The sequence below is a fragment of the Ranitomeya imitator genome, chromosome 2 (genome assembly GCF_032444005.1).
Source record: "Ranitomeya imitator isolate aRanImi1 chromosome 2, aRanImi1.pri, whole genome shotgun sequence".
Lineage (NCBI taxonomy): Eukaryota > Metazoa > Chordata > Amphibia > Anura > Dendrobatidae > Ranitomeya > Ranitomeya imitator.
In genome coordinates, this window is record NC_091283.1 from 792,191,133 (window position 1) to 792,206,464 (window position 15,332).

Below are 15,332 nucleotides of genomic sequence, written 5' to 3' on the forward strand. Positions count from 1 at the left end.
AGAGCATTTTTTTTTCTCTCAACCCTCTGGAGGGGGCCGTAGAAATCGACGCTTTGTCTCAACATTGGGGAGAAGATTGGTGAGAGAATGCTTGAAAAAGACCTTTGATGGTTGAAACGTCGCATTTGGCACAATAAAGGAACTTTTTTCACCTGGATTGGATGCTGTCCTTCACTTTCCTTTGGTATGTACACCTCCACTTGGGTCCAGTGGAACTAGGACGGGCATCCTTCTGCCAGTTGTGCTGTCAGCTACCTTCTAATATATCAACATTGGGGAGAAGGTCTGCTGTAAGCCTTTCCACCTCTTCCATTGATCCCGAAGACACTCAGGAAGATACGAGACGAAAGAGCAACAGTAATCCTGGTGGTTCCTTTTTGGCCAAAAAGGAGCTGGTTCTCTCTACTATCCAGAATGTCAACAGAGAAACCGATCCTCCTACAGAAAAGGCAGGACCTTCTATCCCAGGGTCCAGTGTTCCACAGCAACCCAGACTCACTACAGCTATCTGCCTGGATCCTGAACGGCTGACTCTAAGATCCAGAGGCCTGTCAGAGGATGTGATCACCACACTACAAGCAAGTAGGAAGCCGGTGACCTCAGAAGTCTATAACAAGATCTGGAAGCGGTATTGTTCTTTCTTAGGCTACTTTCACACTTTGGTCTTCTGCTGTACGTCGTTGTGCAGCAAAATGACGTATCGACGGATGTCACAAAATAGCAAAAACATGTGTGACGCATCCAGTGTAATGACGGATGCGTCGTTTGTGTTGTTATAAACATAAGGATGAATGACCTCGGGGAGATCAAAGCATCCAACACCGCGGAGACACCATCACGTGTTTCTCAACGCAGTGATCCAGAACACTGCCCCCATCCCTTATGGGAAATATGCATTTTCATATTTTCTACAGGCATTTGCATATTTCCCTTAAGGGATGGGGGCAGTGTTCTGGATCACTGCGTTGAGAAACACGTGATGGTGTCTCCGCAGTGTTGGATGTTTTGATCTCCCCGAGGTCATTCATCCTTATGTTTATAGTCCTTTTACTAGGCACTGCTCCTAATAGCCAGTTTCCTACTCCACACTGATGGGCAAATACCCCGAAACAGCTGTCTGTGGATGGATACCATGTTTTGGCATAGGTGGTTTTCCTTTATGGATGCTGACCTTCCCGTGGCTGTTCCTTCCCGGTGAAAGACCTGGCTATTTATTGCTTGCATTGAGAAACACGTGATGGTGTCTCTGCGGCTTTTCTACATTCGTTTGTGTTGTTGCCACAATTTGAATGGAGAAATTTCCGGGAATTAAATGTCTGGGGACGTGAGAGAGAGAGAAAGAGATTTTTTTTCCGGGTCTGAAAATATTTCCGGCCATGCTCACAATGAAAAACGGGATCCGTCACTGGATTTCTGCGACTGATGGTCAGCGACGGATCCTGCATCCATAGGCTTCCATTGTAGCCGACGACGGACAATGCAGGACCTGACGCTGAACGATTTTCCGACATGGACCACTATTTTGAGACGGATCCAGTGCACAACGGATGGAACAGATGACCATCCGTCACAATCCGTCGGCAATACAAGTCTATGGGAAAAAAACGCATCCTGCGGGCACATTTGCAGGATGCGTTTTTTTTTTTTCCCAAAACGACGCATTGCGACGGAGGCCAAACTACGCAAGTGTGAAAGTAGCCTTGGGAGAAGTTCCTGTGGATACTTCAAATCCAGACATTCCCAGAATCCTCGACTTTCTACAACTCGGTTTTAAAAAAGGCCTCCGGCCTAGTACTTTAAAAGTACAGATTGCGGCTCTTAGTGTCCTTTTTGATTCATCACTAGCTTCCCATCCTTGGATAGCCATATTCTTTAGAGCCACACAGAGGATGAGACCTCTGGTGAGGAAATCAACTCCTCCTTGGGACCTAAACTTGGTTCTTAATGCCCTGTGTAGAACCCCGTGCTTGTTGTCAGAGGACATGGACATAGCCAGTCTCTCCTTTAAAACAGCATTCCTAGTTGCCATCACGTCAGCTAAAAGATTACGGGAGATGCAGGCTCTATCGATACAAGACCCATACCTTCAGATCTTTGACGACAGAATAGTCTTAAGACTTAACCCAGCCTTTCTCCCCAAAGTAGTTTCTTCCACGAACATAAACCAAGAAGCAATTCTTCCCTCGTTCTGCCAACACCCTGGAAATACAAAGAAAGGGGTCTATCATAACCTTGACGTTAGAGTGAAGGTTTTAAAATATCTGGGGGCGACGGAAGGTTGGAGACAGGACACTAACCTGTTCATACAGTACGTGGGACCAAATAGAAGTTGTAAAGCAGCAAAATCAACCATTGCAAGGTGGATTAAAAGCATGTGACCAAAAGAAGCAAGAAGACCATGGAGAAATCACCAACCACACAACTGAAGAACCGATATCAAATCTTTGTAGAGGATGAAGATGGCACACCTAAGGATGAAGCAATACCAGCAAGCAAAAAAGAAAAGGGCACACAGCAACAAGTGACAGCAAAAAGTACAGCCAAGAAGCAACGAAGAGTGGTGGTGGTGGGAGACTCACTACTGAGAGGCACAGAAGCAGCCATCTGCAGACCGGACATAGCTGCAAGAGAAGTATGCTGCCTTCCAGGTGCGATGATCAAGGATGTGACCGATAGGATACCAAAGCTCTTCAGCTCCAAGGACGTCCACCCATTTCTTCTGATACATGTTGGCACCAATGACACGGCAAGGAAGGACCTACCGACAATCTGCAAAGACTTTGAAGAGTTGGGGAAGAAAGTAAAGGAACTGGATGCACAGGTAGTTTTTTCTTCTATCCTTCCAGTAGACGGGCATGGCACCAGGAGATGGAACAGGATCCTTGATGCAAACAACTGGCTAAGACGATGGTGCAGACAACAAGGATTCGGTTTCCTGGACCACGGTGTGAATTACTGGTACGATGGACTCCTCGGCAGAGACGGACTACACCTCAACAAACCTGGGAAACACACATTCGCCAGAAGACTCGCTACACTCATCAGGAGGGCGTTAAACTAGAAGAAGAGGGGACGGGAAGAAAAACATTAGACTCGACCAGAGAAGACCCAGGAAAACATACTCAGAAGGGAGGTAAGAACATTTCTAAAACAATCCACAGCAAGGAGATTGGAATAAAACAAAATCCTCTAAATTGCCTGATCGCAAACGCCAGAAGCCTGACAAACAAGATGGAAGAACTAGAAGCAGAAATATCTACAGGTAACTTTGACATAGTGGGAATAACCGAGACATGGTTAGATGAAAGCTATGACTGGGCAGTTAACTTACAGGGTTACAGTCTGTTTAGAAAGGATCATAAAAATCGGAGAGGAGGAGGGGTTTGTCTCTATGTAAAGTCTTGTCTAAAGTCCACTTTAAGGGAGGATATTAGCGAAGGGAATGAGGATGTCGAGTCCATATGGGTCGAAATTCATGGAGGGAAAAATGGTAACAAAATTCTCATTGGGGTCTGTTACAAACCCCCAAATATAACAGAAATCATGGAAAGTCTACTTCTAAAGCAGATAGATGAAGCTGCAACCCATAATGAGGTCCTGGTTATGGGGGACTTTAACTACCCGGATATTAAGTGGGAAACAGAAACCTGTGAAACCCATAAAGGTAACAGGTTTCTGCTAATAACCAAGAAAAATTATCTTTCACAATTGGTGCAGAATCCAACCAGAGGAGCAGCACTTTTAGACCTAATACTATCTAATAGACCTGACAGAATAACAAATCTGCAGGTGGTTGGGCATTTAGGAAATAGCGACCGCAATATTGTACAGTTTCACCTGTCTTTCACTAGGGGGACTTGTCAGGGTGTCACAAAAACATTGAACTTTAGGAAGGCAAAGTTTGACCAGCTTAGAGATGCCCTTAATCTGGTAGACTGGGACAATATCCTCAGAAATAAGAATACAGATAATAAATGGGAAATGTTTAAGAACATCCTAAATAGGCAGTGTAAGCGGTTTATACCTTGTGGGAATAAAAGGACTAGAAATAGGAAAAACCCAATGTGGCTAAACAAAGAAGTAAGACAGGCAATTAACAGTAAAAAGAAAGCATTTGCACTACTAAAGCAGGATGGCACCATTGAAGCTCTAATTAGTTTTTTAGATAAAGTATTTTTCTCCCTATAGTTTTTTAAAGCTGCCAAAAAGGAAACAGAGAAGCACATTGCTAAGGAGAGTAAAACTAACCCCAAACTGTTCTTCAACTATATCAATAGTAAAAGAATAAAAACTGAAAATGTAGGCCCCTTAAAAAATAGTGAGGAAAGAATGGTTGTAGATGACGAGGAAAAAGCTAACATATTAAACACCTTCTTCTCCACGGTATTCACGGTGGAAAATGAAATGCTAGGTGAAATCCCAAGAAACAATGAAAACCCTATATTAAGGGTCACCAATCTAACCCAAGAAGAGGTGCGAAACCGGCTAAATAAGATCAAAATAGATAAATCTCCGGGTCCGGATGGCATACACCCACGAGTACTAAGAGAACTAAGTAATGTAATAGATAAACCATTATTTCTTATTTTTAGGGACTCTATAGCGACAGGGTCTGTTCCGCAGGACTGGCGCATAGCAAATGTGGTGCCAATATTCAAAAAGGGCTCTAAAAGTGAACCTGGAAATTATAGGCCAGTAAGTCTAACCTCTATTGTTGGTAAAATATTTGAAGGGTTTCTGAGGGATGTTATTCTGGATTATCTCAATGAGAATAACTGTTTAACTCCATATCAGCATGGGTTTATGAGAAATCGCTCCTGTCAAACCAATCTAATCAGTTTTTATGAAGAGGTAAGCTATAGGCTGGACCACGGTGAGTCATTGGACGTGGTATATCTCGATTTTTCCAAAGCGTTTGATACTGTGCCGCACAAGAGGTTGGTACACAAAATGAGAATGCTTGGTCTGGGGGAAAATGTGTGTAAATGGGTTAGTAACTGGCTTAGTGATAGAAAGCAGAGGGTGGTTATAAATGGTATAGTCTCTAACTGGGTCGCTGTGACCAGTGGGGTACCGCAGGGGTCGGTATTGGGACCTGTTCTCTTCAACATATTCATTAATGATCTGGTAGAAGGTTTACACAGTAAAATATCGATATTTGCAGATGATACAAAACTATGTAAAGCAGTTAATACAAGAGAAGATAGTATTCTGCTACAGATGGATCTGGATAAGTTCGAAACTTGGGCTGAAAGGTGGCAGATGAGGTTTAACAATGATAAATGTAAGGTTATACACATGGGAAGAAGGAATCAATATCACCATTACACACTGAACGGGAAACCACTGGGTAAATCTGACAGGGAGAAGGACTTGGGGATCCTAGTTAATGATAAACTTACCTGGAGCAGCCAGTGCCAGGCAGCAGCTGGCAAGGCAAACAGGATCATGGGGTGCATTAAAAGAGGTCTGGATACACATGATGAGAGCATTATACTGCCTCTGTACAAATCCCTAGTTAGACCGCACATGGAGTACTGTGTCCAGTTTTGGGCACCGGTGCTCAGGAAGGATATAATGGAACTAGAGAGAGTACAAAGGAGGGCAACAAAATTAATAAAGGGGATGGGAGAACTACAATACCCAGATAGATTAGCGAAATTAGGATTATTTAGTCTAGAAAAAAGACGACTGAGGGGCGATCTAATAACCATGTATAAGTATATAAGGGGACAATAAAAATATCTCGCTGAGGATCTGTTTATACCAAGGAAGGTGACGGGCACACGGGGGCATTCTTTGCGTCTGGAGGAGAGAAGGTTTTTCCACCAACATAGAAGAGGATTCTTTACTGTTAGGGCAGTGAGAATCTGGAATTGCTTGCCTGAGGAGGTGGTGATGGCGAACTCAGTCGAGGGGTTCAAGAGAGGCCTGGATGTCTTCCTGGAGCAGAACAATATTGTATCATACAATTATTAGGTTCTGTAGAAGGACGTAGATCTGGGGATTTATTATGATGGAATATAGGCTGAACTGGATGGACAAATGTCTTTTTTCGGCCTTACTAACTATGTTACTATGTTAATCTAGCGTATACAGCCCAAGGGAAAGATCCCCCAGATATCCTTAGAGCCCACTCAACTAGAGCTACTGCTACATCATGGGCAGAGAAAGGGGGAGCATCAGCAGAGCAGATCTGTAGGGCTGCGACTTGGACCAGTCTTTCTACCTTTGCCAGACACTATAAACTAGAAGTCTCATCAGAACAGTTAGCCTTTGGTAGAAAAATATTACATGCAGTAGTCCCACCCTAGATTACCATTCTTTGGTATTCCTCCAATGGTGCTGTCAGGTGGTGAACTGGAAAGCGGTAATTAGACCTACCGGTAATTGTATTTCTAGGAATCCATCCTGGCAGCACTACTAGTTCCCTACCACTGCAAAACTGTATTGTATACTAATGTGATGTAACATTGGTGTAAAATTGTTAATAAACTCTCTTTTTGCATCCATCCAGATGTGGTACTTAGAAAATCACTGGTGGGTGGAGTGGGGAGGGTCCTTTTAACCGCTTGTTGTTCCTGTCCCACTGAGGGTAAGAAGGACGTCCTCCAATGGTGCTGTCAGGATGGATTCCTCGAAATGCAATTACCGGTAGGTCTAATTACCGTTTTTTTAGAGACCACCTCACATTTGAATTGAGTTTGGGGCGTTAAAATAACAGAAAATACCCAAATGTGACACCATTCTAAAAACTGCACCCCTCAAGGTGCGCAAACCCACATTCAAGACATTTCTTAACCCTTGAGGTGTTTCACGAGAACTAAAGCAATGTGGAAATTAAAATTTAACTTTGGAACGAAAATTTTTATTTTCACAAGGGTATCAGGAGAAAATGTGTTGTGCAATTTCTCCTGAGTATTCCGATATCTTGTATGTGGGGAAAGCCACTGTTTGAGCGCATGGCAGGGCTCAGAAGGGATGGAGCACCTTTCTACCTTTTTAAAGGGAACCTGTCACCCCGTTTTTTCAGATTGAGATATAAATACTGTTAAATAGGGCCTGCGCTGTGCGTTACAATAATGTATGTAGTGTACCCCGATTCCCCACCTATGCTGCGCAATACATTACCAAAGTCGCCGTTTTCGCCTGTCAATCAGGCTGGTCAGGTCGGGTGGGCGTGTTCACAGCGCTGTTTCTTCCTCAGCTTTACGTTGGTGGCGTAGTGGTGTCCGCATGTTGAGGTGACTAATCCACTGTGGGCACGTGAACAAGGAGCGCGCGATCTGCGCTATCACCCCCTGTCATCGGTGGGGGCGGCCATCTTCCTGGGGCCGCGCGTGCGCAGATGGAGTGCTCTGCTGCACGGGGCTTCAGGAAAATGGCCGCGGGATGCCACGCGTGCGCACAAGAGATCGCGGCGGCCATTTTCCCAAAGCCGAGATGCAAACTCGGCTTTGGGAAAATGGCCGCCGCGATCTCTTGTGCGCACGCGCGGCATCCCGCGGCCATTTTCCTGAAGCCCCGTGCAGCAGAGCACTACATCTGCGCACGCGCGGCCCCAGGAAGATGGCCGCCCCCACCGATGACAGGGGGTGATAGCGCAGATCGCGCGCTCCTTATTCACGTGCCCACAGTGGATTAGTCACCTCAACATGCGCACACCACTACGCCACCAACGTAAAGCTGAGGAAGAAACAGCGCTGTGAACACGCCCACCCGACCTGACCAGCCTGATTGACAGGCGAAAACGGCGACTTTGGTAATGTATTGCGCAGCATAGGTGGGGAATCAGGGTACACTACATACACTATTGTAACGCACAGCGCAGGCCCTATTTAACAGTATTTATATCTCAATCTGAAAAAACGGGGTGACAGGTTCCCTTTAACACAAAATTGGCTGGAATCAATGGTGGACACCATGTCGCGTTTGGAAGACCCGCTGATGTACCTAAACAGTGGAACCCCTTCAATTCTAACTCCAACCCTATTTTATTATTTTCACCTAACTAAGGGGGGGTTTGATTTTACTTTTTTTATTTTGTTCACTGTGATAGACCCCATCACAGTTATCAAAATTAACCAATAGGAAAAAGTTCTTATTGTTGCCTGCCGGCAGATCTCAGCAGGCGCCCACCATTTTCTTCCCGGAAGAAGACGCCGACGGCTGGGGGACAGGACCGGGGGATGCAGGAGGGTCCAGGGACACCAGAGGTATTGAGGGGTCTTGGGGGACCCAATTTTTCTCTCCTCTGATGTGCTAGATCATATCAGAGGAGAGAGAAATTAAATGGGAAATCTGACTTTTTTTTTTTTTTGTGGTCACTTCTATTCCATGGATAACGGTGATCGCAATACTGGGGTCGGTAAAAACCAACCTGAATCATGTTCTCCGGGGTCTCAGTAGCCAAGACTCTGGAGAATTTCCGATGTTGGGGGGCGCTATAACCTTATTTCACTGCTGTCGTTAAATGGTGTATCGGTGGTCATTAAGGGTATGTGCACACGATGCAGATTTAGTGCAGAACTGCAGCAGATTTTTCTACAGCAGAAACGCAGCAGAACTGCACTGTGATCACAGTACAATGTAAATCAATGTGAAAAAAAAAAAGCTGTGCACATGGTGCAGAAAAATCTGCGCAGAAACGCTGCAGTTTTCAAAGAAGTGCCTGTCACTTCTTTTGTGCAGTTCTGCAGCGTTTCTGCACCCCTCCATAATAGAAATCTGCAGGTGCGTTTTTGGGGCGTTTTTCATGCGTTTTTTGTGCAGATTTGTGCTCAAAAAACGCATCAAAAACGCATAAAAAACGCACCTGCAGATTCTTCCAGGAGATGCAGATTTAGTGCAGAACTGCAGCAGATTTTTCTGCACCAAATCTGCATCGTGTGCACATACCCTAAGGGGTTGAATTTAAAGTATCACTCCAGTGGTACAATAAAAATAATCACTGGAGTGGTTCTTTAAAAAAAAAAAAAAAAAAAAGATTAGCTAAACTTTTGACCTATTTTGTTTCTTTTTTAAATATTGTTTTGGACTTTTTAATCATCTGCAGATGGGTGGGAATCTGGGACCTGAGACCCATGTTTTTGCTGCATTTTTAGTGAAACAAAACGCAGGTACAGCAGTGTGTCAAACCCATTTATTTTTGTGATTTTTTTTTTTTTTTGCAAGTTTATGCCGAAATGTCTTGGTGTCCTCACCTGAGCTTGTTTACTGTTTACTAGTTTAATTAAATTTGTGATTTATGAAAAGTAAATGATGCCAGAGCATCTCCTTGCCTGACCAATATGTGAAATATAACAATACCCTACCAACTCAATGTCCTACCAAGGTGAGAAGGTAAACAATGCCCGACCATCTCAATGCTCTGCCAATGTCTTAGGTAAACTATTCCTGACTAATGCGACTCCGCCCCCCCCCTCCCCACCACTGTTTTTTTACATTTGCAATAGTGCATTTTTTCATGAACTCATATGAACTTTTTTGTTCAGAATAGTCACTATTTTTTTTTTCCCGTCATTAAAAACTTTTTTCACTGAATTTGATAAAATTGGCCTTTTTTTTAAAAAAAAATTTATGGTTTCACATACATCTTGCAATGGTGGCGTAACACCTTGTGTTGTTCATGCTTACAAGGTGGAATCAGAGCTGAACTTTGGGATCCTGAAAAAAGCCGCAAAACTCAGGCTATTTGATACATGCAGTGATATTTGCGTTGAGTCTTTGGTCCTCGTGGCTTGGTCGCCCATTAGGCACACGTTCCTATCTTATGCACTGTCCTCTGGGAAAGGACGACTGTTCCTCAGGTCGGCCGGATTCTATTATTTACAGAGGAGTAAAGTACAATAGCTGCTAATCTAAATGTCTGTTATATTTATTCTGCTCATAGTCCGTTTTTTCCTACTGTGATGACTCTAACAAGGCTTTCTTAACAGGGGCTGTCAAGGTCTGATCGCTTATGGCTGTCATTCGCTGGTTCTTGTGGTGGACCCCAGCACGGCACAGACACTTCAGGTCTTGGAAAAACACAAATCTGACATAGTCAGGGTAAGCTGAACAACCGGACTTGTTGCCAGATCTTATAAGGCTGATTTCTTTAAAAGGGAACTTGTCGCAATGAAAATGGTGTCTGATCTTCGGGCAGGATATTATAGAGCAGGAGGAGCTGATCAGGCTGATAGGCATTTTTGTTGGAAGAGTTTCAGTAAAACTTTCATGTTATCAATTGAATTCCTTGGTGTCTGTATGTGTAATATATAATATGTATATTACTGAACAGAAACGCCCACTGGACATGTATATATGTTTTGTTCAGTTATTGACTGATTATGCATTCAGAGATAACTGTCAATCATTAGTAGGACCGCCCACTGGACTCTTATGTATACAAACCTATATACCATTCTGCTCCACTTATCCTTCTCTTTACCATGGTGTCCACAGATCGGACTGCATGTACAGCATGACATGTTCCCGTTATGTGTTGCAAATTGTCTTTGCACAGCAAGTGAAGCCATCCTTATGTATTCAGCTTTCTGAACTTTGTGTATACATATCATGGAATGGAGCTGTGGAAAAATTGGGGTATTGAGGACCTACCGGAAATTGGGCTCTTACACACGTCCTGATATTTCCGGTACTGGAAAAACCAGTACCAAAGATATCAGTGTCCTGTGTGTGAGCAATACATATGGCATACGTGTGGCAATCGTGTGTCGCATCAGTATTACACTTAACGGCGCCTGGGAAGTCGGTGCCGGGTGCTGAAGACAGCTCTCATCAGTCTCCCCTGCTCGTGCTGCGATCAGCGCTAATGGGGGACAATGTTGAGAGTTGTGTTCAGCTGATAACAGCGAGAGCAGGCAGCGGCAGATGGGAACATTCATTCCGCCTGCGCTATAAATAAATATAAAATAAAATGCCGTGGGGTTCCCCTGTATTTTTGATAACCAGCCAGGCAAAACTGACAGCTTCGGGCTGCAACCCTCAGCTGTCAACTTCAGCAAGCAAGGTTATCAAGAATAGGGTGGTCCTCACATTATTTTTTTTTAAATTATTTAAATAAATAATTAAATAAAATGACGTTGGGTCTGCCCCATTTTTTGACAACCAGCCAAGCTAAAACAGCTGGGGGCTGGTGTTCTCAGGCTGGTACGGGCCCCTGCATAAAAAATAGCAGCCCGCCGGCGCCCCAGAAAAGGCATATAAATTAGATGTGCCAATTCTGACGGGGTTGATGTCACGTCTTGTATTTTGCAGAAACTGCATTATCTTTTACATTTGTGGATTGCCAGATGCCTCTGTTTTATAAATTTCCTGAGCAAAAGATGACAGAAGGATGCACTATGAGATGAAAGCAGGTCGGCGTAGACTGTGGTGATTTATAATATATTGCTGCTTGGAAACCTTGGGTCCTGGCATTCATATGTACTTTGACACTTACTATCTAATTTATCTCCTTTATCCACCTAGCCTGTTTTCACCTTCCTGACCAGGCCAAATTGTACAATTCTGACCACTGTCACTTTATGAGGCTATAACTCTAGGAGTCTTTAACGGATCTCACTGATTCTGAGACTGTTTGTTATGATACTTTGTACTTCATGATACTGGTAAAAGTTCTTTGATATGACTTGCATTTATTTGTGAAAAAAAATAAAACATTTGTTGAAAAGTTTGCAATTTTTAAACTTTTAATTTTTCTACAGTTATATGAAAAAGTTTGGGCACCCCTATTAATCTTAATGTTTTATAAAAATTGTTTTTTTTTGCAACAGCTATTTCACTTTCATATATCTAATAACTGTTGGACACAGTAATGTTTCTGCCTTGAAATGAGGGTTATTGTACTAACAGAAAATGTGCAATCTGCATTCAAACAAAATTTGACAGGTGCATAAGTATGGGCACCCCACCAGAAAAGTGACATTAATATTTAGTAAATCCTCCTTTTGCAAAAATAACAGCCTCTAGTCGCTTCCTGTAGCTTTTAAGGAGTTCATGGATCCTGGATGAAGGTATTTTTGACCATTCCTCTTTACAAAACAATTCCAGTTCAGTTAAGTTTGATGGTCGCTGAGCATGGACAGCCCTCTTCAAATGATCCCACAGATGTTCAATGATATTCAGGTCTGGGGACTGGGATGGCCATTCCAGAACAGTGTAATTGTTCCTCTGCATGAATGCCTGAGTAGATTTGGAGCGGTGTTTTGGATCATTGTCTTGCTGAATGATCCATCCCCTGCGTAACTTCAACTTTGTCCAGGAAAAGAGTTTTTCAGACCTTGGAACGACTAGAACGTGAACTTGGATGAACTTGTCTCGGCAGCTCTAAGCGGTGCCGCGCTATTACTCCGCTATTAACAAGTATGTGGTTTAAGCCAAAAGACATGGCATGCAGAACCGTAGTACTTGGATTTGACAACTAGAGTTGGTGAGAATTTATGTCCAGCGCCTGGTACGGAGCATACCACATCTGCTGGGCAGGGGAGGAAGCAAAAGATAATACTGAGATTACAGCAGGGGATCACAGAGGATTCATTTTGTGAGGTAAAATATTTCACTGACTGTCTTTAAAAAATATTTTACCTCACAAACTGTATCTTCTGCGATCTGCTGTAACGTCAGTATTGTCTTTTGCTTCCTCCCCTGCCCAGGAGCTGTGGTATGTTCTGTACACGGTCAGACACAGACAATTTTTAAAATGAACTTTTGTTCGTGGGAAAACCCCCTTTAAAAAACAAATATCAACGCCAACATGGCTCCTGCTTTCATTGGCATTCTTTTTAGGAAAGCAGCAAAGGCACAATGTCGAAGACAACAACAGGCAAATGAGACTCTTGAAGAGCAACAGCATAGCTGGGACAATAGCAATGCATGTAAGCGTAGGCGTCAAGCACATGAGTCCCCTGATGCAAAAGTAATTAGATTATCACAGGATGCCATTAGACCACAACACTGCATGCATGCCCCATCATGATATTACTGCCCTCCCAATGCAATAGCATCGGGCCTCCATCTAGTATAATTTTCATTTTTTATTTATTTTTTTTCCTTTAACTTTTTTACTTTGTCACACTATGGGACTTTCACTTTCATGTGCCTGATCATAGTTAGAATCCATTGCATTTCAGGAGCATTGTAATGTTTTATAACTGTCAGTTTTGCACTGACACAAGCCCCTTAGACCGTTCTCTGCACATGGTCTAAGGGACTTGCCATAGCCTGGTGACCTGATTGACTGGGCGCTGATTGGAGGGCAGAGTGGGCTCCCTCAGTCTGCTTGCCTTCTAAATGCTTCGATCGATATCAGAAATACAGCAAATACATCAAAAATCAGCAAATAAATCAGAGTTGTCCTGAGTTGACATCCACCCCCCACCCCCCTAAGTAACAAATTTGTACAAAACTTTTTTGCTTTTGAATTGCGGACAGCTAATTAATTATTGGAGGATTTTGTGCTGATTCATGTATTTCTCTCTTTGCAGGTTAAATGGGCCAGGGAAAACTATCATCATAATTTGGGCTCCCCATACGCCCTACGTTTAGCATCTGCCGATGCAAGTGGTAAGATTGTGGTATGGGATGTTACCACAGGTACAACGCGATGCGAAATACAAGAGCACTCCAAACCCATCCACGGTGAGGGACTTTGTATTATTCTTCCTTTGTAATTCAGATCTATTAGCAGAACCTTGTCTACGTTCTTTAGCATCGTAGACGAGATGCCCATCATCCAGGCGCCCGGCATAAGCTTCACCGGACTGAAAATTACACGAAGATTGTAACATTCCCACATTAAATGGAGATAAATTTGGGGTTTTGTGGACTTTTTTTGTATTATTGAAGGAATATTGTTGTGAATTCTGTGGCTGAATTCACTCCTGTGGTCACAAGTGGTACTGCAGCTTCTGAGCTTCCTCCCTCAGGTGTTCTGGTGAGCTCGTTAACTGCTTCATTACTTAACTCCGCCTGATGCTGCTATCCTTGCTCCTTGTCAATGTTTCAGTGTTGGATCTGAGCTTCTCCTGATTGTTCCTGTGACCTGCTGCTCTGTATAGCTAAGTGCTTTTTGCTTTTTTGTTGCTTTTTTTCTGTCCAGCTTGTCTTTTGTTTTGCTGGAAGCTCTGAGACGCAAAGGGTGTACCGCCGTGCCGTTAGTTCGGCACGGTGGGTTTTTTTTGCCCCCTTTGCGTGGTTTTGCTTTAGGGTTTTTTGTAGACTGCAAAGTTCGCTTTACTGTCCTCGCTCTGTCCTAAAATATCGGGCCCCACTTTGCTGAATCTATTTCATCCCTACGTTTTGTCTTTTCATCTTACTCACAGTCATTATATGTGGGGGGCTGCCTTTTCCTTTGGGGAATTTCTCTGGGGCAAGTCAGGCCTATTTTTCTATCTTCAGGCTAGCTAGTTTCTTAGGCTGTGCCGAGTTGCCTAGGTAGTTGTTAGGCGCAATCCACAGCTGCTTTTAGTTGTGTTTAGGATAGGATCAGGTGTGCAGTCTACAGAGTTTCCACGTCTCAGAGCTCGTTCTTGTATTTTTGGGTATTTGTCAGATCACTGAGTGCGCTCTGATCGCTAAGCACACTGTGTTTCTGGATTGCCTTCATAACACCTGTCATTAGCAAACATAACAGTACAAGGAGCCCTAACTAATGATTCTCAATAGAGGGAAAGAAAAAGTTCTGACATCATTTTTTTTTTTTCTGCTCTGTGTTCATTTTTTTTTTTTCCCCTAGACATTTGGGTGATTCTGGACACAGGTGTGGACATGGATATTCAGGGTCTGTGCTCTTCAATGGATAATCTCGTTATAAATGTACAAAAAATTCAAGATACTATTGATCAGAAATCTATGTTAGAACCAAGAATTCCTATTCCTGATTTGTTTTTTGGAGATAGAACTAAGTTTCTAAGTTTCAAAAATAATTGTAAGCTATTTCTGGCCTTGAAACCTCATTCTTCTGGTAATCCTATTCAACAGGTTTTGATTATTATTTCTTTTTTGCGCGGCGACCCTCAAGACTGGGCATTTTCTCTTGCACCAGGAGACCCTGCATTGAGTAGTGTCGATGCGTTTTTCCTGGCGCTCGGATTGCTGTACGATGAGCCTAATTCAGTGGATCAGGCTGAGAAAAATTTGCTGGCTTTGTGCCAGGGTCAGGATGATATAGAAGTATATTGTCAGAAATTTAGGAAATGGTCAGTACTCACTCAGTGGAATGAATCTGCGCTGGCAGCTTTGTTCAGAAAGGGTCTCTCTGAGTCTCTTAAGGATGTCATGGTGGGATTTCCTATGCCTGCTGGTTTGAATGAGTCTTTGTCTTTGGC

General features: G+C 43.3%; 1 protein-coding gene across 7 annotated transcripts in view; it reads left to right on the forward strand.

The window, feature by feature from the left end:
- WDR11 (WD repeat domain 11) overlaps positions 1–15,332 on the forward strand; it is a 113,743-nt gene that overhangs the window by 12,579 nt on the left and 85,832 nt on the right. For all 7 annotated transcript variants that reach the window (XM_069753654.1, XM_069753655.1, XM_069753657.1 and 4 more), the window contains exons 2-3: positions 9,939–10,050; positions 13,491–13,644. In XM_069753654.1, the coding sequence (XP_069609755.1) occupies positions 9,939–10,050; positions 13,491–13,644 (266 nt within the window). The remainder of the gene's footprint in view (positions 1–9,938; positions 10,051–13,490; positions 13,645–15,332) is intronic.